Source organism: Arvicola amphibius, chromosome 17 (genome assembly GCF_903992535.2).
Source record: "Arvicola amphibius chromosome 17, mArvAmp1.2, whole genome shotgun sequence".
NCBI lineage: Eukaryota > Metazoa > Chordata > Mammalia > Rodentia > Cricetidae > Arvicola > Arvicola amphibius.
Window position 1 is genome coordinate 39,979,013 of NC_052063.2, and position 24,836 is coordinate 40,003,848.

The 24,836-nt window shown below is 43.0% G+C and overlaps 1 protein-coding gene across 1 annotated transcript in view; it reads right to left on the reverse strand.

Moving 5' to 3' along the window:
* The window catches only part of Grip1 (glutamate receptor interacting protein 1), a 274,899-nt gene that overhangs the window by 71,649 nt on the left and 178,414 nt on the right, over nucleotides 1-24,836 (reverse strand). The window contains 2 exon segments of the mRNA XM_042054253.1: nucleotides 15,664-15,809; nucleotides 16,404-16,590. Of these exon segments, the coding sequence (XP_041910187.1) occupies nucleotides 15,664-15,809; nucleotides 16,404-16,590 (333 nt within the window).

Genomic DNA, 24,836 nt, shown 5'->3' on the forward strand with positions numbered 1-24,836 from the left:
ATTTCCAAAACACTGACTATGAGCTAGGCATCTCTGTACTGGGCTCTGGCTGGGAAATCTCAGAGAAATAATTGGTTTAAAAAAAAGAGGCAGGGCTTGTTAGATATCATAAGGTCATGAGAAATTAAAAGTTTTCTCTATTCTGAAATAACAATTCTCATATTTTATTTATTTTTATATAAACATAAGTATTTATTTATATTTATTATAAAATAAATAATGTGTCTCTATGTCACGGTCTACTGGAGTAGCCAAACCAGTGCTGGTGGAGGTGGTGGTCTACAATGAATGGGCCAATAGACTGACTTACAAAGGAAGAACAAGCAAGGGTGGAGGGGTGGTGGTCTACAAGAGAATGGGCTAAGAAACTGACTTACAAAGGAGAACAAGCAAAAGATTACGGTGTGGTGTGAAAGCCAAAGACAAACAACAGCAATCCTTGAAACTCAGTGCACTTGGCCAGAGAAGCAGAACTGAGAAGGGGACAAGAGACCAGCACTGTGAAAATGTGTGCTCCACGATGGACATTAGACTTCCTAGTGTCTTTCTCAACTTACATTTAATGAGATAATTTGGACTCCATGCCACTGTGTCTCTAACGTCCCTGCTAATGAACCTGAGCAGTGAACATGAGTCGTTCTAGATGATTGCTCAGGACTAATTCACCAGCCATATACTTATGTAGCCAGCACAAGCTGGTCTTCTCATGTTGCCTATAGGTGCATATTCTTGAACCTCAGAAAATAATATATATATATATATATATATATATATATATATATATATATATATACAGTCCAACTATTTGTGTTAAAAACCCAACTCCATATAATTTAGTTGGAGATTGTGCCCAGGCAAGTCTTCAACTCTCTGCTTCTCCCAGATGTAAACACAGATGATTCCTGCCTTTAAGTTGATCCATTTATGGATGTGTACAGGGAACTGAGAGAGGCCTCTTGGGAGTTTCCTCTTTTCACTGCAACGAACACAACTCCTGGGTGGCCCTTTTTATTTTGGTTTTGCAGTACCTTATGTTTCTTCGACTTGTCAATCACAAGTATTTTCCAGGAAGAAGAAAACACATGCAGTATAGTGATGACTACTTGTTGTAAGTGCAGTCGAGAGCTCTGAGGAAGCTGAAGTGTGTGTGTTGTGTGTGGTTGTGTGTGTTGTGTGTGTTGTGAATGATTGGGAGAAAGAAGAGAGGGGGAGGGGGAGGGGGAGGGAAGGCGAAGGGTAGGGAGGGGGAGGGGGAGGGAGAGGAGGGGGAGGGAGAGAGAGAGAGAGGGGAGACTTGTGCATCCCTTCTCCATCTGGAACAGTGCAACACTCAAAGCTTCACAAGTAACTGTTGCACATGGTGAGCTGAGACTCAATATGTTCTTGTAGAAGTTTGTGGGTTCACTTGTCAGCCCACGAAGCTCATTGGCAACTTCAGACCACTAAGAGACCCCCCTGTTTCAGAAACAATACTGGATAGCTCCTGAGGTAATGATACCATAGTTGACTTCTGCTTTCCACACTAAACACACACACACACACACACACACACACAGACGGCCACACATAGGACTTGAGATGTCATTCACCACACTATAACATCTCTGCTTTATTCAGATGTTGGGTCATTTTCAGTTGTACTGCAGGCTGGTTGTCACTTCATTTGCCGTTGACTCCCCTCTCAGATGGCTACTCAGGGCGGCTGGACAGTGTCAGACAGCTGCCATCTCATTCTTGCAGAAGGCTGTGCCATGCGGGGGTAGTACTCGTTTTAGTATGATGGCAGGCGTTGTGTGTGATTTACCATTAAGAAATAAAAGTGCGGTTCTAGTGTTAAATTTATATCATTAAAGTAGAATTGGACAGCCCTATTTCATACTACCCAATTGAGGACGCTTGTTATTTATTTTTTGCCATAACCACTGCCATCAACTCTGCCCAGTATGTGTTGAAAATTTTTATGTTCTATCATCATTTTTTTCTTGAAGGGCAAACCTTGTGGTCCGAGTCCCTGCCTCTGTGTCTCCTGGTCCTTATGCATTGACCATATGTTTCATTTGCTTGGGGGCATTTATTGATAAATTCAGTCTGTAGATATAGGAGTACAGAACAAGCTCGATTTCTGTTCTGTTCTATAGACAGGATATAGAGGTCCACTGGGGCTGGAATTTTCAAAGTTTGTTTATCAAAGCAGTTATAAAACTAGATCCCTAGGGAGGAAGAGAATTAAGCTAATTCATATATATATTACTTTTCACTTTGGTGTGGTTATTCAGACCAGGTACCATGAGTAATTCAGGAATTTACTAAAAGGAATTGATTGAGTCTTGTAAATTACAGATACATAGTATACTCATAGAAAGCCTTGAGAATATATGAAAGCATGTTTTGAGTTATATTATTCTTTCTTGTATTCGTTGAATTAGAGAAAAGCACAGGGCATAAACATGTAGAGAACTTATATGTGTATTTCTGCTCATCCAGTTAGTCATCTATTTGTGTTTTGGCGTGTGAGAAATATTGAGTACTATGACTTGCTGGACAGCATACAAAGTACATAGCTGTTGTCTTGAAAGACTTAGCCCCGTACTTCATGGAAATCTTGCTTCCATTTATATTCTGATTTCTTTTGTCTGAGTGTGCGTGCGTGCGTGCTTGTGCAAGCTTGCTCACACGCCAGGTGAAAGCCAGAGGTGTCATCTAAGGTCCTTCCTCAGTCACTTCCTGCTTTATTTTGTTGAGGACAGGATCTCTCACTGAAACTGGAGCTCATGGTCTGGCGAGCCTGCCGTCCTGCTGACTTTCAGTCCGGGACTACGGATGGGTGCGGCTGTGCCCAGCCTTTACACGGCGCTTAGGCTATTTCAGATTTTTCTGCCAGGGCAAGCACGTCACCAAGCGAGGCTCGCTTCTGAGCCTTTATGTCCATCTTGAAGAGAGGAGACTGAGACAGCAGCGAGAATGTGAAGCTGCTCCTCTCCCTCCCAAGGCTATCAGGTGCTGGCCGCGCCCCTATGCTGACACGGAGATGGGTGAAGGCTCTACACGCAAACCCCTCGGCAACAGATTCATAGAGAGTCTTTAATTATACAGTGTTTTAAGAAAGGCCCCCTTGCACTTACAGCTGATGGTTATCCCCAGCTTCCACGTGTGCTTCTTAGGCAGTTTCACGTGAAATGTTCCCTACTTGGGATGACAGACTCTGTAATTTCAAAACAGAAGAGAGCGTTTGTAGATCTCACAGGACACTGGATATTGGGTAGGAATAGTCTTCTGAATTAAAAACATTTCCATCCTGAAAAGCTGTTCATTAAGACTAGGAAGTTCTAACATGAAACATTCCATTACAGGCTGTAGGCTCCTTTAGATTCAGAGGTAAACAACTCAACACGCCTCAGGAAGTCTCTGAAACTTATAAGATGATCCAGGTCACTTGACTACTAAAGTTATAAAAACATTAAGAACTTCTGGGGAGAGAGGGGACAGATCAGATCCATTGATCTGTGTGACTGTTGTATAGTGAGGACCAATGTTACTACTTTCATGAGCTGTGATCATCATGGGACAGGCTTCTTCAGCAATTAGCTGTTTCAGAGTTTGTTCATGCTCCAATAAGCAACCACTCACCTCTACTCCTGCATGTAACCCAATAAGTTCGTTAGTTTTCCAAACTTGGACTGGGTAGATCAGTGTTTGAGGGTGTCATTGGTGCTCTACCTGGGATCTGTAACGGTTACTTTTCTGAGCTCATCCACATCTCTACTTTAAGTCCCTGGTGACTCGGATGTAGGCATCCCGCCTCACATCTGCAGCAGTACCTTTCTTCCCAAGACCCTCGGTATCTCTTCGACGTTACTCTCAGGTAGCTGCAACTTTCTAATCCCCACATCAGACCTCTGCTGGAAGTCAGTCAGTGGCTCCCTCTCCAACCCTCATCTCCCTCTCCTGCTGAGTAGGTCTCTTTGCAAAATACCATGGAATAAATTCAGTGATACCCCTAAGAAAGCGCCCCTTCATCCAAGACCCTTGTAACAGTACCGATAGCAAAGGAAACAGCAGAAGAGGAAGATCATGGGATGACTAAACTAGCCTACTCTTACTGGTTGATCATCCCCACTAAAGCCTTGCTAACCCCCAATAGACAAAAATCCAACTACAAAGGCTAGGGACGCAGGTAGAAACTATTGAACACGTGTTCATTGCACATGTAACACATTTTGCACAGCCTAGGAAAAAGTTAGGACTGGCCTCATGGAGAAAGTTAAGAGTCCTTTTCTCATTCTGTCTTAAATTGCTCTTGGCCTTTTGTCCTTTCCCTCGAGAAGTTTAAGCAGTAAAATTTTTACAAGCCCAGAATCTGGTCTTCCAATTTAGAAGGTTCACCACAGAGAGTTAAAGGAGAGAACACAATAAAAATTTGATTTCCCTCAGCCCCTCCAGGATGCTAGAAAGTCACCTGTGACAAAAACCCCAAACTGCCCATCCGGTTCAGGCTACAGCATGGTCTTGTATTCCAGCATCCTCCCTCCACTCTGCTCTTCCTTCAGAGGGATGAGCAAACCTGCCGACGTTCATAGTTCCTCTCAGGCTTCTAAAATCTTCTCGGGACCAGTCCGGTATCAAAGACCGACTCAATATCTTTGCCTTCTGTTCTCAACGAACACTCTGATGTTTCAGGAAGTGAACTTGCATATTTACTTATTTATCCATTAAGAATTTGCACGTTTCCCATTTCCTAATGATATAGTAAGCATGGAATCCGCCTCTAGGTAGAGACAAGTCTTGGACCCCTTTCCTTATGAGTTGATTCAGTCTGGCAGGTTGGGAGGTCAAGGGCCTGGATAGGGGGCCACCCCTAGGAAGGCGAGTTCACTTTAAGATAAATATAATGTACCTTCCCTACCTAGAATTCCTGCCCCCTATTGCAGTCTTTATGAGATGTCCTGGAGTTCAGATGGGTCTGCCTGTATTTCTGTGTAACAGAAAGGCCTGACAATTGATTTTTTCTTTTCTTCTCTTTTTTTCTTAGATGTGAGCCAGAGCCTAAGTTTGCCTTAAAACTCCCTAAGGCTCAGGCCTCTTCTCTTCTAAAAGTCTCTCTTCCCGTGGGACCAGCTGCCACCAAGCAGCTACTGTCCATGGGACCAGCTGCCACCAAGCAGCTACTGTCCATGGGACCAGCTGCCACCAAGCAGCTACTGTCCATGGGACCAGCTGCCACCAAGCAGCTAATGTCCATGTCAACTTAACTTCTCCCTTCTTCCATTATAGGTGCTACAAGACCTAAAGTTTGCCTGCTGTGGAGTTTTCATTTTAAACTCTAGAAAACTGTATCCACTTTATATTTTATCCCATTGCTTTTCATTAACGAGATTATGAACGCTAAGAGAGGACCCTTAATTTCCCAATATCAAAAGCTAACTCTCCCAAGACTCCCTGAGATTTCTGGCAATATTTCTTTCCTACCTTTGTATTTTTCAATCACTCAAGAATATGAACCTGCTCTCCTAGACAGCACCGTGAAGATGACTAGAGGCAGACATAATTATCCAGTCAAGCAATGAACTTCAAAAAGACAAACTAATTTTGATGCACTGGGGCAGAAATAGAAATGAAATAACTGATAATTATGACATTTTACTTTCTGATATCACATGTGTCTGTGCACATTGTAACTATTTTCCAAATATTTCTTCTTTCCCTGCCTTCCCTCTATTCCTTTCCTAAGTCTTGATCGTTTAACATTCAAACAGAAGAGACCCCCTTTCCATCCCCTAAGAGAGCATTTAACACCTTGGAGGTAACAAGGAAACTTGGACTGCTGGGTTTCGAAGGGTCTGCGTTTTGCTGACTTGTACCAAAAGCTGGTCTTCAGAAAGAAGCAAGAAATAAACACGTGTGCACAAGGTGCAAACAGGATCTTGGAGAGTGCCAACGTTAGGCACATCTGATTGGAGCCCCTCAGGATTGTGAAAGCTCATACTTCCAGACCCCCCCTTTCTGCCTAAATCAGCTGGGATGCATTTCTGATGCAACAACTGAAAGATGCAAAGACTAATGCAATAGAGACGCTGGGATGGGAGCACAAGGAAATCTGCCACCCAACTGCTCACAGGCCTAGCCAGCATTCTCCATCTGACTGCTTAGATAAAGCAAGCTTGGCCAGTAGTCCTTAGGAGTGCATGGAAACCCAGACACAGAACCAGCAAGATGTGACTACCTCACCGAAAATGTTTGTTTATATGATGGATTACATTGATAGATTTTTGTAGGTTGAACCAGTCCTGCATCTCTGGGATGAAGTCAACTTGATCATGATGATATGATAGTATATATAAGTGACCCCAAAAACTCTACCAGAGAACTCCTACAGCTGATAAATACCTTCAGTGATGTCGCAAGATACAAGATCAACTCAAAAAAAATTAGTAGCCCTCCTATGCACAAATGATAAAGAAGCTGAGAGGGAAATCAGAGAAACAACACCTTTCACAATAGCCACAAATAATATAAAATATCTCTTGCGGTAACACTAACCAAAGGAGTGAAAGACCTATTTGGCAAGAACTTTAAGTCTTTGAAGAAAAAAAATGAAGAAGACACCAGAAAATGGAAAGATCTCCCATGCTCTTAGATAGGTAGGATCAACATAGTAAAATGGCAGTCCTACCACAAGCAATCTATAGATTTAATGCAATCCCCATCAAAATTCTTCACAGACCTTGAAAGAACAATAATCAACTTCATTTAAAAAAACAAAAAAATCAGGATAGCCAAACAATCCTGTACAATAAAGGAACTTCCGTAGGCATTACCATCCCTGACATCAAGCTCTATTACAGAGCTACAGTAATGAAAACAGCTTGGTATTGGCATAAAAACAGAGAGGTTGACCAATGGAATCAAATTGAAGACCAGGATATTATTCCACACACCCATGAACACTTGATTTTTGATAAATAAGCTAAAATTATACAATGGAAAAAAGAAAGCATCTTGAACAAATGGTACTGGCATAACTGGATGTCAACATGTAGAATGAAAATAGATCCATATCTGTCTCCATGCACAAAACTCAAGTCCAAATGGATTAAAGACCTCAATATAAATCTGACCACATTGAACCTGATAGATGAGAAAGTGGGAAGTAGTCTTCAATGCATGGGCACTTCCTAAATATAACCCCAGTAGCACAGACACTGAGAGCAACAATAAATAAATGGGACCTCATGATACTGAGAAGCTTCTGCAAAGCAAAGGATATGGTCAATATGACAAAAAGGCAGCCTACTGAGTGGGAAAAGATATTTACTAACCCCACATCAGACAGAGGTCTGATCTTCAAAATATATAAAGAACTCAAGAAATTAGACATAAAAATTCTAAATAACCCAATTAAAAAGTGGGATACAGAACTAAACAGAGAATTCTCAACAGAAGAACTCAAATGGCCAAAAAAACACTTAAGGAAATGTTCAACATCCTTAGCCATCAGGGAAATGCAAATAGAAACAACTCTGAGACACTATCTTACACCAGTCAGAATAGCTAAGATCAAAAGCACCAATGATAGCTTATACTGGAGAGGATGTGGAGTAAGGGGAACACTCATCCATTGCTGGTGGGAATGCAAACTTGTACAACCACTTTGGAAATCAGTACTGCGGTTTCTCAGGAAATTGGGAATCAACCTACCTCAGGATCCAGCAATACTGATAAAAATAAAAGCACATGGAGCTCCGTTATTTAGTATCCATCTCATATTTATTAGGTTATTTTCATTTCTCTGTTTTAAGAAAAAAAGTTCTCAGAAAATGAAGAGGCGCATAATGCATGTTTATATTTCTGCCTCTGTGGATGAATATAACTCCCACAAATGAGTACTAAGAGTCACAGAGCCCAGGAAACACTGACCAAGAATACTTGATACTGCAACTGCAACCGTTGCGTCCATAACATTCGTAACGTTTTACATTTATTTCTTTGTGTGGCGTTCCTCTCTTCTCCCTCCCTCTTTTCCTCTTCTACTCTCTTCTTCTTTGCTTCTCTCTCTCTCTCCCTCTCTCTCTCTCTCTCTCTCTCTCTCTCTCTCTCTCTCTGTGTGTGTGTGTGTGTGTGTGTGTGTGTGTGTGTGCTGGTGGAGGGACACCGTACACATGTGGAAGTCAGAGAACAACTCTTGGGAGTTGGTTCTTTCCTTTTACCTTGTAGGCTCTAGATACTGAACTCAAGCTTGGTAGCAAGCTGCTTCACCCACTCAACCATCTGACCTCCTTTCCTTGCTTTTGTACAATTTTAATTCAGGGAAATCTGACAATGATTAACACCATTAATGACATCAGAGGACATATTATGACTTCTTGGAATAGAGTAATGGATCACTGTTGACTGTGTGTGATTTGAAAAATTCAGCTAATGAATCTCTTTGATCAAGCTGTGGCTTCATTCTAATCTTTATATGCCAGTGCGATTTACTTCATAGTTGGTATTTTCCCTACATAATTATTTGGTTGCTAAAGCAAAGGAATATTTAATTTGGGGTTCATAAACAAATACGGTTAATGAGGAGAAGGCTCCATTATTTGGACAAACAACAGGTTTAGCGTCAGTGGATGTAATTCTGAAAACAAATGTTGTTTATTTTCTAAGACCCCTGTGATTATTTTGCACTTCCCTGGTTTTGCTTCATCTTTGTTAAAACTATAATTAAAAACGCATTTGGGTAAAAAGGTTTCTCCCTTTCCCATTGGTTTGACTTCCTGCCTGCAGCACTCGTAGTTGGCACAGTTAGATAACTGCTCCAGCATCATTTATCAGCCGAGGCACCCCGTGAGGAGTGCAAATGTTTGCCTCTCCCCACTCAGATGAAAGCACCAGGGCTCTGGTCGATGGCCAACAGCACTTCATATGCTTGCGCTGAGACTTCTCACAACAGATACCTTCAGAGTGGAAGTGGGAACTTGGAGATCTTGTGGTCTTCACCATATAGATTATCATTTAAAAGAACTGAATGGGTAAAATGGGAGAAAATGAGGTTCTAACTTCGTAAAATCCTACCTAGGTAAAGGATTCCAGTAAAAGAACTCAAATAGTGATGGTGTTGAGTGTCTTCAACTTTGAGTGCCTCTCCCTCTTAAACTCACTAAGGTGCTTGCATAGCATTGCATTGCTGGTTTAAAGAGACAGACACAGGCAAGAGTGTGTTCGCTTTTAACCACCCCTACGGCATTTAAAATATTTATTAAATAGAGATCGCTGAGCACCGAAAGCCAAGGGCTGGAACATTCATCTTGATGTGTAAAATATCCCGAGGCAGAACTCTGGAAATGTAGGGCTTACATCCAGGCAATTAGGCATGAATCCAGAAGGAGAGGAAAGACTTGACAGAGCTTGCATCCACATATTCCCCATCCAGGTCCCAAGTTCTGAAATGACTGAAAAGGATTTGTTTGTTTCTAAAAGTTTCTAGTGATGATTCCAGTAGACAACGAAGGACCTGGCGTGTCTTCCTGAGGATTTTAAGGTTGCATCTGCATCCTTCAGGAGAATTAGTGTTATCAATTAGTGATGTCTACCATGAGCAACGGCAGGGGGATAACAGATGGGAACACATTCCCCACCTTGGCCTATTGTAGATGACCTGAAATATCTATTCCGTGACCTTTATTAAACAAGCTGGGTTCTGAATAAAGTAGACTTAATAGAAACAGTTCCTATTTTTCGGGAGCTTAACGTTATTAAAGTATTAAATCAACAAATATTAAAAATATATATGTAGGCACATTAAGGATGCATGAGACACCAAACAAAACTCTAGGATATACAAAATACATTATAACACAAGCAAACTCTTAGATACTGTCATAATCTTTACAAAGATGGCCAAATCGCACTCCCAAAGTACTGCAGCATCCAGTTGCTGCCAACTGCCCCGTGGCGTCATTACAGTCTTCTCCCCGAATTCCAGGTTCTAGAAGCCTGTTGTAACGGTTTCATGGTGGTGAATCTCTAATATCTCCTGTAATAATTTTATTTAGCAATTTTTTAAATCAAACAGGCAGTAAAGCAATAGAAGGAGAATGGGCTGCAAGTCAATAGATTTAGTGTCTGCCATTCTCTAAGACCTAGAGTTTCCCCACTAGAACCCCAATTCCTTCCTCATGCATAAAGCAAAGGTATAGGATTGCAATAATTCTTTTAACACTAATTTTCTGTCATAGTTGTTAAGTATACTCTGGGCCCACCGGACAGTAGTAGAAGTGGATTTGCAAACTAAGACCACAAAATCTCTGATGTCGTAGATTTTTCTACTAGAGAAGAGAGAATAAACAAACAAGAATTCAGTAGAACACCAGAATTCTGAACTAGGAAGAACCATAAATGTAGGTGTGAGGAGAGTGAAGGCTTTTATGAGCAAAGACCTATGTAAATTAAGCAAAACAAAAACAAACATCTGGCATGTGAAGGCAGCAGGGAAGGCAGCTGTAAAGATGGGCTCTGCGGTCGTGATTGGCATTCAGGGCTCCACAGCACTCCCATCCTAAAAGCCTTCATTGAGGTGGTGGTGAGTTTCTGTACGCTTTCCCCACTCCCAGATCTCTCCATCTGAATTTGTTCCCTACTTCGATGAGCAACTTCATCACCTGGAGTTTTGCTTGCCCGTCTCTGACAGTCTAAATCAACACATCACTTGGACTTGGGGGAAAAAAAAACCCTCCTAGCTGCCACTTCTCGTCTGTGCTTCTCCCGACTCTACCCACTTTTCTTCGTCAAGACTCCTTCTTCTTGTAAGTCCTGTTCCTCCCATTTCATCTGGCCAATCCTGTACTGGTTCCCACCATACATCAACTTAAGGTTTTGTGAACACAGGCGGCCGTAGTTAAGAGAATCAGACTGCTGGTGTTAACATGCCATCCTCAGCACTAACTCTGTGCCTCAGTTTTCTATTGACATAACAATAGTAGCCTCTGCAGTCATTGATTAAATGATTAAAGACACACAATACTTGGCTATGTAACGGGCCAGAGAGCAGGCACTCTGACATCATGGACTATCATGATGTGTGATCACCCCGGCTCAGCTCATCTCCTAGCAACAACCTGACCTCCTGGACCGAAGCCCTTCTGCTGAGCTTTCTCTGGAAGTTTCAAACCCTTGTTCAATATGACGATCCATTTTTCTGCTCTTATTCTTCGTTAGTTGAGATTCCTTAAAACAATCACATCCAGGGCTAGAGAGTTGGCTCAATCGTGAGAGCACTTGTTATTCTTGCAAAGGACCCAGGTTTGATTCCTAGAGCCCATATGGAGGCTTACCATCTCCTCAGGCACCAGGCACACATGTGATACATATATGCAGCCAAAGCACTCATACACACAAAGTAATAAAATAAAAAAATTCAAAAAGCAAACAATCAAAACCCACCAATCAGCCAAACAAAAAACAATAGAAATCTACTTTTCTATGAGGGTTGAGTGCTATAGATATAGATGGTGCAGACTGCTTGTTGACTCTGCTGACCTCGGGAATTCTGCTCCATGCTTCAAGCTGGTTTTCAGAGCCTTGAGCTATCAACTCTTCCACGTTTGCCAGCAGCTCTTGTATGAGGTGCTTGAGCACAGCTAAGCATGAGTTCCTGCTCTCATATCCTATCAGTCAACTTCACAGAGGGAGAGACCTTTAACCTTCTGCTCCACACAGGTGATCTAGAATATTCTGGATACGTCCCCTTTTCTTTCTCTCCCACTTTTCAAGCCTCAGCCTGCATAAATCTCTCCAGTAACAACAAAACAAATGTAGCATTCCGTCTGAACTGTGAATCTCCTCCACCTAGCTTCTCATTGTCTGTCTACAGCTAAATCTGACCTTTCCACAATGCTCTAAGCTGAAGAACCCTGTGAGGGAACTACTGAAAAGAGCATACGGGACAGTAAAAGGCAGAGCAATATTTACCTAACTAAATGCAGCAGAAGTCTGGGCTGGGTGAAGAGCCTAATAGCAGTTTCCTGCTCCATCTATATATTCATGGCGTGTTTCCTGTCAGACTCCTCCAAACCCACAGCCTGAGCAGACAGTGAGCATGCACCCTTCTCCCTTCATACACTGCTTTCTCAGAGACACAGACTTTGGTTCCTAAGATCCTGAAGTGTCTCCAGCAGAGCCCACCCAACCCAGCAACCAAGCTCAAAAACATGTCCTGCTAGATGACTTGAATTTCCTGCAGCATCTTTAAGAGACTCTTGTCTTGAGACTGTTTGTCTTCCTAAATAACACCTTCTTAGATTCCATTTCTGTTGCTGAATTTTCTTTTTATTTATTTAGTGTATGTGATGCTTATGAGTGTATAAGTGTGTGTGTAGGTATGTGCGTGTTTGTGTGTATGTGTGTATGTCTATGTATGTGAGTATGTGTATATGTTTTTGTGTGTGCATTATGTTTATGTGTGCATGTGTGTATATATATATATATATATATATATATATATATATTTGTGTGTATAACTGCATGTGCGTGTGTGTGTGTGTCTGGAGAGAGAGAGAGAGAAGGCAGTTTATAGGTGGTGCATTTCATCCTGTGGGTCTTGGAGATTGAACTGAGCTCATCAGGCTGTCATAGGCTTTGTCTGCTGAGCCAGTTCTCTGGTCCCAAACTTTCCTCATCCCTTTTATTGGCATTGATCCACTTTTAGTCTCAGGGTTACTTAGGCAGAGCTTATGCCTCTCCACTTCCAAAGTGCTTTCCTTGTGCCTGTTTTCCCCCTAGGAGTCACTCTCTATCTCAATGACTTCAGCAGTCATCCACACACTGGCCGTTCCTTGGTCTTGCTCTATACTCAGATACCCTCCGCAATCCTGGGCTCGAAGAGGCACTGTCAACCTCTCCCCAGGGACTTCTGCATTCTAATAACCATACAGTCCTGCAAGTCCTTCCTCTTCTAGCAGATCTTTCTCTTCTCTAATTGGCTGTGAGCTCCTCCAGGAAACACAAGGGTCCTTCCTAGTTTCTCTTTCAATAATACGAGCATAGCAGCATCCGGTTCCGTAACTGTGTTCAGTGGCTGTCTTCCGGTTGAAGAATTAAGTAGACTTGTCTTCACCCTCTCATGCTATCAGTGGACACGTCACCGCCATCTGAAACAGAACTCATACTACTGTTCCCACATGACCCTGTTCCCGTGCTCTTCTACATCTTTCCTGGTCTCTCATTATTCATCCTCATCCCTCAGGAGTCACTCCATGACAAAAGCACGGTCAAGTTTTGAATGTCACTGTGCCACCATCTGCAGAAAGCCATTGCCATTCCCCATCTCTCCGGTTGCCATCATCTCCAATTGTTTATTTCTCTGTCCTGTACCTTTCAGAAAGCTTCCCAAACATAGCTCAGATTTCCTTCTCCTGCCAAAATGCTCCCTGGCTTCAGTACACGTGGGACACAACCAACATTCTCTAGCAGGATACTGCATATCTGCTGGACTCTGATATCCCCAAAACCTTCTCTAAACCCGAACTCAATCCTTGGTCTTTTCCCCTCCCTATGTCCTCCGGCAACTGCCTGTGCTGCAAGGTTTCTTCCTCTGGCTCAGGTTCTTCAAGCTCACTGCTGCCTCTGCTCGAAGGCCATTCTCCCAGGCCCTTGACTGCCTTCTGCCTTCTCCCCACATCCATCTCAGTTTGAATGTCACTTCCTGAGAGACGTACCCACCAAAACAGCTCCCTCCAGCCCTTCTGTAATTCCCAACTTGAATGTCACTTCCTGAGAGATGTACCCACCAAAACAGCTCCCTCCAGCCCTTCTGTAATTCCCAACTTGAATGTCACTTCCTGAGAGATGTCCCCACCAAAACAGCTCCCTCCAGCCCTCCTATGATTCCCAACTTGAATGTCACTTCCTGAGAGATGTCCCCACCAAAACAGCTCCCTCCAGCCCTCCTATGATTCCCAACTTAAATGTCACTTCCCGAGAGATGTACCCACCAAAACAGCTCCCTCCAGCCCTCCTATGATTCCCAACTTTGCCTTATTTTTCTCAGAGAACTTATAGTTAAAACTTCACACTGACAGCTTTTTAAATTAAATTTCCATTTCTTTTAAAAGATATATGACAATGGAGACCTTTTACTCTCCTGACTGCTATTACATATACATCATGCAGGAGAATCGCTGGCCCATGACAAATATTTGCTGGCATATGATCCTTGTGTTTAAAGGTATGCCTTTACCTTTTGGTAAAAGTCACTTGATATGTAGGCCCATATTTTGCTGTGTGAAGACAGTCAATCTTCCCTTCCCTTCATTTCTCTCCCTTCATCCCTCCATTTGTCCCTTTCTCCCTCCTTCCTTCCTTTTGTCCTTTATCAGTGATGCTGGGTATCAAACCCAGGGCTACAGTTCATGTTAGGCAAGCTTTATACCACTGAGCTACCTTCCCAGAAGACAAACATTTTAGATGGTAACTTGCACCAAATTCTCAAATCTGTTAGCTACTGTCTAGAAATCTCTAAGACCCATATTTCACCAGACTTCTCCTGAGACTAAGACATGCCCTCAGCTTAGGGTCCCAATGTTACTAAGAATTTTCCTGGAAGTTGTGGTATAAGAGAGAGTTACTGGTAAAGGTAGGGAGGAAGAAAAAATATTCCAAGTTCTTTGTTGTATGTAGAAATTAGATTAAGTCTATCTATCTATCTATCTATCTATCTATCTATCTATCTATCTATCATCTATCTATCTATCTATCTATCTATCTATCTATCTATCTACCATCTATGTATCATCTACCTACCTGTCTACCTACCTACCTGTCTACCATCTATGAATGGTGGGCAATTATTTGGGAGGGGAGTGAGATGGGATAACATGAAATAGGAAGAATAGTAGGGTGTGAACACAACCACACTACACATATAAAAATGAAAACATACAAAATTATTTTGTATATTAACTAAAAAAGCAAAAATAAAAAAGAATATCTCCGAGTCAGGTTGGTAAACATTTGCAGCCCCTCCTTTGCCTCGGATACCTAAGGTTTCTCCTAGGAATCTTTTCTTACCTGCTGGTTTTTCTCACATTTATCTTGCCCATTTGTTATATGTCCATCTCTATGCTCCCTGTCTGTACTTAGAGATGGTTTCTATCATCTATTAGAATCAATCCTCTTGACCCTGGTGAAACAATCTTGAGTGGAATCCTCCTTGTCATTCCCGTAAGTGTCCAGTGCAATTTCTCCTTAAACTAAAGACCAAGTATTTCCTCCTGGCCTTGCATCTAATTCATCCCATAATTTTCACTGCTCCCTACCTTGCTGTCAAGTGTTCTCTGCAGCAGGACGAGTGACACAAGGTGTTCTTGTTGCTGAGTCTAAGGATTCCCTAGCTCAAATGTGCAAAGTTAGAAAGAATAAAGGTGACACAAATTCTCAAAATCACATCCACAGTGGACATCAATTGTCTGATTTGTCATATCAATCTTCAGGTCTTGGGTGGAAATTTTAATGAATGAAATAAACAATGCAAAACGACCCAATAAACCTCTTAAACAAAACATGTTGGGTATACACATTCAAATATCTATATCTATATCTACATCCCCCTTCTGCCATATAGCCGACATAAGTCATGTGCAGCCCTCTGCTTACACTATCACCGACTTGAGGGTCAGATTTTACCTGCAACATCAAATTCGATCTCCAGTGTGACTTTGCTTGTGATGGAAGAGTCTCGCAGGAGCTGATTGGCTTCCTCGAAGGTGCTGTCTTCTGTTGGGATTCCATTAATGGCCATTACTCTGTCTCCAATCTGTAGCACCCCACATCTAGTTCAGGACCACACGAGAGAGGCTGGAGTTAGAGTCAGCGACCATGGAGCTGGACTTGCCGCTCTGCCTCAGTTAAGCTTTGCAAAATAGCATCGCCATTTGATTTTCTTGAGTCAATTCTACTGGCAAACATGTTAGGTCAACTGCAATGCCCTTCACTCTTGAATCCCACAGTTACAACTGTGGTCAGGCGGGTTCTTAAAGATCCCAGTGAATTAATAATTTATAACTATGATAGCACTATAATCTGACCGGAATGAACAGATAGTAAAGATGAATGTTCATTCCTGCAACGTAGAGAAATAACTTCAGTTAAAGGACGCTAGCCACTTTTTGTATAGATTTTTCTCCTTTATAATTAATACAGCCTCTAGTTTTCCAGTGGACAAAATCTGCTAAATAAAATCACTGTTCCTCAGAATGCTTCTCAAACCTGATGAAGAACATAAAATTTTATCATCAGAATGGAGAGTTAACTACAGTTTGCTTTTGCTGCACTGAAGCGCTGTTCCATTATTTATTAGTTATTCACAGATTGCTGGGGTTAGGAACGCGGGGCAGAAAGGCCGCTGGGAAAGGAGAGTGCCTCACCTCTCTGCGGGGCTGTCAGCTTCAATATAGGAAATCAGAGGTGGGGAGGAGAGCGTCTCCGTGGCAAACACGCTGCCCTGCAGCTGGAGTCCAAAGCCCGTGACAGGATCAGCTGTCAGGACCACCTCCGTGGTTTCCGTGTGAACAACCTGTCCAGCCAATCCCACAGTGCTAGAGGCTAAAGACACTAGAGGAACAAACATGAAGAGGGTGACTGGAGGTTCAAGCAGGTATCAGCATTTACAAAATAGAGTGGTATGTCTGAAGAGAAGCTCACAGGCGATGGACGGAGTTTAAATACTGGCCTTACAGCAGAAAGTTGACTTCCAGCTGAACAGGGTAAATGCATCTCCCAATTTGTCAGACTGGAGTCATGACCAGTATAGCCATTCCATGTCCTCGTCCAAGGAACTGGGAAAAGACTGTGAGAACAGGAAAACCCTGGGATCCCAGCACGCTGTCTAGTCCTGGGCTGTGCAGGCCTCAACTGAGGAGGACATGGGGCCAGGTCTTCCCATCCAGGGATGTCTGGATCCCTTTCTCTGGAAAGGAGATCTGGGATGGTGTCTCTAAGACTTCCGACTTCAACCCTGTGTGACATGAACAAGGCAACCTTTCGTTTTGAGAAAACGATTTCTAGGTGGCCCCCAGAATAGTGAGGCTCTCCTGGTTCCCAGTCTTTCTCCAGTACTGGGTGGGCATGGTGAGCCATGTAAACTTCATACACTTGTCCCACATTGGGTCCCTCCGTGTTTTGTTTCTTTTCTGCCCAGCCTCCAGCTGATGTGGGAGGGTCTTCTGTTTTAATAAAGAAACTGCCTTGGCCAGCCCTTAGGTGGGTGGAGTAGACAGAACAGGAAGAAGGAAGTGAGGTAGATGGCTCAGTCAGATGCCACGCCTCTCCTAAGTGAGACAGACCACCGTGCCTCTCCTGAGAGAAAGAGAGATGCGATGAAGCCGGCCACCAGGTAAGACACCACTTTGTGGTGTTACACAGATTATTATATATGGGTTAAAGCAAGAGATGTGAGTAAGAGGCTGAAACTAATGAGCCAGGCAGGGTTTAAAAGAATACAGTTTCCGTGTAATTATTTCAGGGTAAAGCTAGCCGGGTGACCAGGAGCCGAGTGGCTGGACACAGCCCGTCTGCTCCTTACTACATCCAGCCACCAATTGTCTCCCATCTCATTCACTTCTCCGGTACTAATGCAAGTCTCTAGCCAGACACCTCTGTCTTACTTGCGTCCCTAGCTTTGGCAATGAAAGGGCCATTCCACATCTAGATGCCTCTCTTAGCTCTGGCCTTTGTGCTTGAACAAGCCATCAGTCTGCAAGGGTCCTGTGCCCAATGTCACCTTACCCATATGGGCCTTTAGCTCACTGTTCTAACTTAAAGTCACTTCCAATGCCGCTCTAACCAAAACCCATTGCTTCCTACATTTTTACACGGGACAAACACAGGTGGATTTTGTTTGTTTTTGTATTTTTGACACTCTTTGCTTATCCACAGTGCATTTCCTTCTCAAACCGCTGTTTAAAATTCTGTATTCTATACATATTTCTGCTGCCTAATCTTTTAGGCTACTTTTCTACTTTTCCTAATTTCCCCATTTCTTTGCTGACTTCACATCTTCACGCTCCCATGTCGTAACTTTAGCCTTTCTCTGTCCTTACCATGCTGACAACCGTCGAGCACACTGACTCCATGGCTCTTCTGCTCCCTCAATGTCCTTCACTAGCAAACCCATCCTTCTTCAGCTTTCTGTCAACACAGCCCAGGGCTGTGCTCCACCTTCCTTTAAAAGATCCCCAAGATCTTAATATTTTAATCCTCCTTTTACACCAGCTCCTGTGTTAGTGACTTTCCCAGTTCCCACAGTCTCCGTTTCTTCTCTATCTTGTTTGTAGTAATATTTCCTGTTGCTTGCCTTCATGCCCTGCTGCTGTTCAAACTGTCTTACTTGGGACAGAATTTTCCTCTTTAAATGAAAGCATCCACAGGCATAGCTTTATATTTTAAATATAAACAGAACAACACTAGCTGAAGCAGGGAGGGAGGAATCCAGAGCTCTCCCCACAGCCTCACATGAGACCCCAGGGCGGTAGTTGGAAGCCCCTATCATCTCCCTGTTGCCTTTCCTTTCTCTCATTTCTCTCCACACAGCACTTCGAAGCCTGGGGACCACTTCATAGAAGTGTCTGTAACTAGCAGAGATTCTTAAAGACTGCATGATTTGCTAATATACTCTGCATTCTTTGGTAATACCCAGTCAACACCCCATCTATTACTGAATTGTTGAAACCTGCCAGAAAGGAACATCAGCTCTAAATTCTTATTATGTTCTACTGGGCTCTGGAGTCTTTGTTGGAAATATGCGTACCCCAAGTTAATTCCTTAAGTATCTATTTTAATGTCTCCATCCTTACAAATGGTCAAATGTCATTTCCTAAGAGAATGACAAGATTTGTCCCTTTAATGAGCATTTTTTAGATAATACTGCAGCCTGACCTCTTGTGGCTCTGTGCTCCCACTGCTCTCTTTTCCTCGTTCCTCCTCTCCCTATGTCGAGATTAATTCTTTCTTATTCTGCTTCTTTTTCACTCTGGAGTCACAGTCTCACACAGTCCAGACTGGCCACAGGCTTGCTGTCTGTGAAGCTGAAGATAGCCTTGAACTTCTGACCTTCCTAAGAGCTCTGACCATCCACGTGGTAGGATTCCAGGCATGGACTATCACAGCCCTTCTTAGCGACTTTCTGATTTTCTCCACTGCCTAGTCCTTCTGGGACAACATGTCTCTTGCCACTTTTCCAAGCGTGCCCACTCACTCTCCTAGCTTTTCCGACCGTGTCCTGCAAAAATGCTCTGATTCTGACACAGCAGCACACCCGTCTCCTCAGTCTTTGCTAACACTGCTCTCACTGATGACTCTGATTGCTAAAAATTCAGTGGTCCCATTCACTCTAACTGCTGTGTAGCGACTGGCTCCAGGGACAGTCCCATCCTTGTGAATTGCTCTTAAGGTGTTGATGAAGATTTGGTATTAGCCTCTTCTGTATCCACCCCTGCTGTACCTCTTCTACCCTCTGGCCCATGAAACAGATCCCAGTCTTGGTCCTGTGCTCAGTTCTCTTGTCCTTGCCCTCACCACCCTTACGTCCTCGGTGGCATCTTCTCTTCTCTCTCTCCCTCTGGCTTCAGTGAGGAACTCTTTTCACCATCTACAGACACACCTCAAAGGACTTCAAGTTATTTTCCAAATTGCGGAAGTAATCTTGACTTTCTCACTTATTCTCTAATGTTCTAGCCTCCTGGTCTTGAAATCTCAAAGCAGCCTCTGACTCATGACTCCCCGTGCCCTCAAATCAATCCGCTGCTCAGTCGTAAGAGTTGTCCAGCTTTCTCCACTTTTCCTTTCCACACCCCAATTTGGGCTTTTATTTCATCCATTCCAATAAGCATATATCTGGGTTCTTTAATGTTCAATGACTTCTCAATTCTACTGCCAAATGGCATCACCTTTATTTTGGACGTCAGTTACTTGATGCTGAGTCATCATCAGGAATCAACAGTCATTCTTCACCCACATTTTTCTATCATGGAGATGGTTGGAACTCAGGGATAAGGGAGGGAGACTAAAGAAACCCTTTCCCTAACCGGCCTCTCCTCATTCTTTCCCATATGGACCACAGGTAACATCGCCTTCACTGTGTGTGGAAGGCAGCAGACCGCAAATCTACACTTTGCACAGGTGGTGGATGACCTAAAAGTCCAACATGTGACTTGGCGCCAACATATTTAATGCTGATACATTATCTAGTCTGATTTTTTACATGTGTGCATTTTGTTTTTTAAGAGGATACATTTTGCTATCAGTGACACAGTACTGGAAGACACCGTGGTAAGTGGAAGGTCCCTAATTGGGTTCAGCATGACACTGAGAGATTGTTGCGGGTTAAGAAGTTCACAAGAAGAGTTATTTTGTTAACACCATGAAGAGAGAGACAAGGGCTCTGAGAGTTCAGATGCCAGCATCACAGACAGACAGCATGGCTAGGGTTTTGAAAACTCAGTTCCCTTTTTACAGCTCCTTAAAGAAGAGGGAAGACTGTGGGATCCTACAGCTAGGATCTCTGATTTTCTAGCAGAAGGCAGGGAAGAGGACGGGGATCGAGATGTGTGGTCACTTGTACCCCCTGCACATAAATTCACCTCCCCATGGTAGAAATGCAGGTACATGATGGTATGCTGGCTAGAGGTTTAAGGACTATGCTCTATAAGGGGCCCAGATCAGTGTCTGTAGGAGCGGTAGGGCTGTGGCTGGCACTGTGGTCTGAGTAGTGGTCTGGTATGGATCCCAAAGTTACATTCAGGACCTGGATTAGGCTACATAAGGTCTCTGAATCTTTGGACAGATTCGCATAACACTCTCCCTCATCTGAGATCTCAATTTGATGCAGATATCAGGGAGTATTTATCCAGAGTTATGAAGTATGTTTGAAGGCTGGAATGATGGCTCAGCAGTTGAAGGACCTTGGTTTATGTCTTCGCACCCACATAGGACAGTTCATAACCACCTGCAAGTCCAGTTCTAGGGAACCTGACAACCTTCTGGCTTCTCACACATATTCACTCAGTCACAGGCACATCCACATAAAGTAATAAACAATCACATCTTTTAAACCCCTGTGTTTGGGTTGGCTGTTTCTCATCACCATTAAAAAAAGAACAAGAAAGAAACAAGCTGAGCCAAGCTGAACAGTAATAGGTGGACTACATTAGACTAAGTGATGCCTCCCACAAAGGAAGGGTGAGCTATATGTGTTTTGGCTTGGGGAAGATAGTTGGACAATTTTTATTTAATGTTCAGTAATACACATGAAGAATCCTTCGATGAGGGTCTCTTTCACCTGTAAGCTCTATTTAGAGACAGTCGAGGTGATCTAGGTGGACGAGACCTAGGATTGAAAATAAATTATGTACTGTACATTGATTTTATAACTATCAGAATTTATAATTCATAACCCAAATATATAATTAGATTAAATAATTTGGGATTTTTCAATTAATTCTCAAAGTTCTCTGACACACTGGGATCTGTCCCCTCAACAGGAAAATTTCATGGCAGTTAGGATACTCACATGTACTAAATCCTTAGGAAGAACTACATTTGAAGAAAGATAAATTATAGGCTTCAAGACCAAAAGCCAAAGGAACACACACAGCAACCTGGATAAGTTGGCGGAGGTTAGCCTGCTTTGTCAAGTGGTTGGCCAGCAAAAGACAGAAAAGCGCTTTCTATAGTTTGAGATTTGCATAGCGGACTCTCTAGTGTGCGCTCCATCGCCAGGCACACAGCTAGATCTGCTGGCAGTTCTGCAGGCTTGCAGGGAACACATTCTTCAGCTGTGTCAGTTTCTCTCAATATAAGGGAGGAGGGTAAGGGAAGCCAAAGGTAATCCATGGTTTTTAAACATTTGGCTCTTGAACATTTATTTTTAATGTGTTAATTATAGAGACTGTGAATCAGCTAGAAAAAAAAAACAATTTGAAAAGTTTAGAGAGAAAAAAAAAGCCAGGGGTTTGTTAGGATAATGTGTTTGTTGTTTGATTCCGCGATTTGAGGATTCTGCCCACTAAAGCCCCAGGGTTGAGGGTGGCCTGCTGTGGACCCAACACGCTGTGAATCTTATGACCCAATTTGGGAGTGGGGTGGAGGATGGCCAGCTCCTTCTCCACAGAGAGCTGAAAGGGTGTTGGGCAGCCTCTAAGCCATTTCAATTCCGACTCCTTGCATGGCCACTTGTGCAAGCTTACCATGAGCCACATTTTTCTTGTGTCCTTTTCTTAGGGGTCGATGGGAAGGATGGTGAAAATTGTAAGGTTTCTTCATCTCCTTCCTTTCAGCTCTTTTCAGTGCCACCCTCTCTAGCAGCAAGTGATAGTGACCACAGAGATAAAGGACATTCTGCTGTTTGCAGAATCCAGGGCAACTGGGAACAGGCGGGATCGCGCCACTGTCTCTCTGCAGGGGCAGGAAGGGCCACGCTAGGTGCGCTGTAGTCAAGCCGCTGGCACAGTAGGTGACGGGTCTGGAAGAAGCCCTGACCTTGGCTGCTGGACAGGGAGCAGCCCTGGCAGTGGGGAGGGGCCTGGGAGGTTCCAGAAGCTGGACTGGGTTTCCTCTGTGACATAGCCCGGAGCTGTTCCTGGGCTCTGTGACTCCACCCAAAGCCCAGGGCTCACAGAGCTCATCACTCCCCCTCAGAAACAAGCACTGCACCTTCTCGCTGTCACGAACATATTGCTATAGATTTTTCTGTACCTTCCTCTACGGATGGTGAGGGTTTCAATATTTACTTGAGAATACGTCATTGTTTCCTAGCAATGTCTTTACTTTATCCTGCAAATACATGCAAGAATATTTGTTCTATTTCGTAAACCATGGCCTCATCAACAATATAGCAAAGAGACTTTATTATCTTTGTGGCTTTCACTGTGAGTCACCATCCATGAATGGCCTGGTTGCTATAGAAACATGACTATTAGAAACTAGACAGCAAATGGCAGCCTGGAATGAAGACATAAATAAAACAGGGGGAGAAACCAAAGTATATAGTGAGAATGTTAGTAAAATTTTTATTTTATTTACTTGGGGTCTTTACATCTAAAATAGCCATATTAAGCAATAAAATGGAGAAGAGAAATTCTTAATTCCCCCCCCCCCCCAAATTGGAATACTCTCATTTTTCATGCATTTTAACTGGGAACAAAAGTTCACACCATTTGGGCTCTACCGCTTCATTAAGATATAAAGTATCTGATTTCCTGAGACACTTCTATAAACATCCTACTATAAACATTGTCATTGGGGCCTTAGTGGATCCCATCTACAGGAAACATGACCTGGGAATTTCTCAACCCAGGTTTCTGTTTATCTTTTTGGCTACAGTCGAATGATTGCATGTTGATTCAAGAGAGAATCTATGAGTGGGTGAAGGGAAAGGCAGGTCTCTCCTCGGCTTTGTTTCTTGTTACAAATATCAAGATGTGCAAATAATGTGAGACAGATTGATGAATTAGCATTCATTTGTATCTGCTAATGACCTTATTCAACACAGCAACCCTTACCTAACAAACAAATGGCTAGCCTTCAAAGCAGAAATTCAGGCATTAATGAAGTGATTTTGATGACTCTGTCCTGCTGAGGGATGTAGCCCGTTTCTGTCAGTGATGAGCACTGCACATGAAGACATTATAATATATAAATATGTATATATACATACCTACTTCAAGTCCTGGAGGCATTGTATGTAAAACTCAAGACTTGTGTATTAGGGCAAAGTGTAAGTATTAAAATCATGAGTCTGTCCCTTTAAGGATGATGGTCTCTACAGGAGGCCAAACTCACAGCCCTAACAAATAAAGCCTCCCTCTAGTTCTCCAATTGGTTGTCCACTGCCAAAAGTTTAGTACTATAGCTGTTCCCATTTTCAGGAGGGACATGGGAAGTCTAAGACACTTGCTCCGGGTCCTACAGCAAGAATATACTGTTGGGGTGACAGGCATCCAGTATGCAGAGTCAGGCTCATAATCCGTTTGCTGTGCAGCTGCAGCTGATCTCTGCCAAGACTAAATAATTTCCTTAGTTAGGAAGCAAGTAGAAATCTAGGTGTTTTTTGTTCTCTTTGACTAAGTTCATTCTTTCATCTTCTTAACTTCAAATCATTGTTAATTTCATTTACTAAAGGCGACAAACTTATATTTGAACACATTTTATTTTTAATGTGTGTATGTCCATTTTTCTGTCTGTGTCTGTTTTCTATCTGTGTGAGTGCCCACAGAGGCCTGAAGATGGCATAAGATCCCCTGGAATTGGAGTTACCAATGGCTTTGAGACACCTGAGGTGGATACTGGGCATGGAACCTGGGTCCTCTTGGAAGAGCAGAACACATCCTTAGCCACTGACCGATCTCTATATCCCCCAAGTTTTACATTTGAAAGGAATGACAAGTCAATATTTATGTGTACATCACCAGGACATCAAAGATGCTGACCGAGTCTCTTATTGTGGTTTTCTTTATACTGAAGGCTTCAGCTTCCCACCCCTAGAAGACACGCATCCTAGAGTGGGTGATAGCAGCTCTCCCCAGTACTAGTGGTGCTGATAGACTCGAGAGTTCTTCTCGGGATACGAACTCTCAGGCACACAAACTAAAGAGTCAAGAGACCCAACAACCACTGAATTCTCTTGTCAGCACTACCCTTGGGATTGCTGGGTTTGACATCATTGAAGTAACTTACAGATGCCCCTCCACTTCATTCTTATGGCAGGCACAGAAGTAGACCCCATCATCTTTAGGTTTCACAGACACCAAAAAGATACAGGGCATGACATACACTAAACTGTGATTTTGGATCTGGCTGGAAAT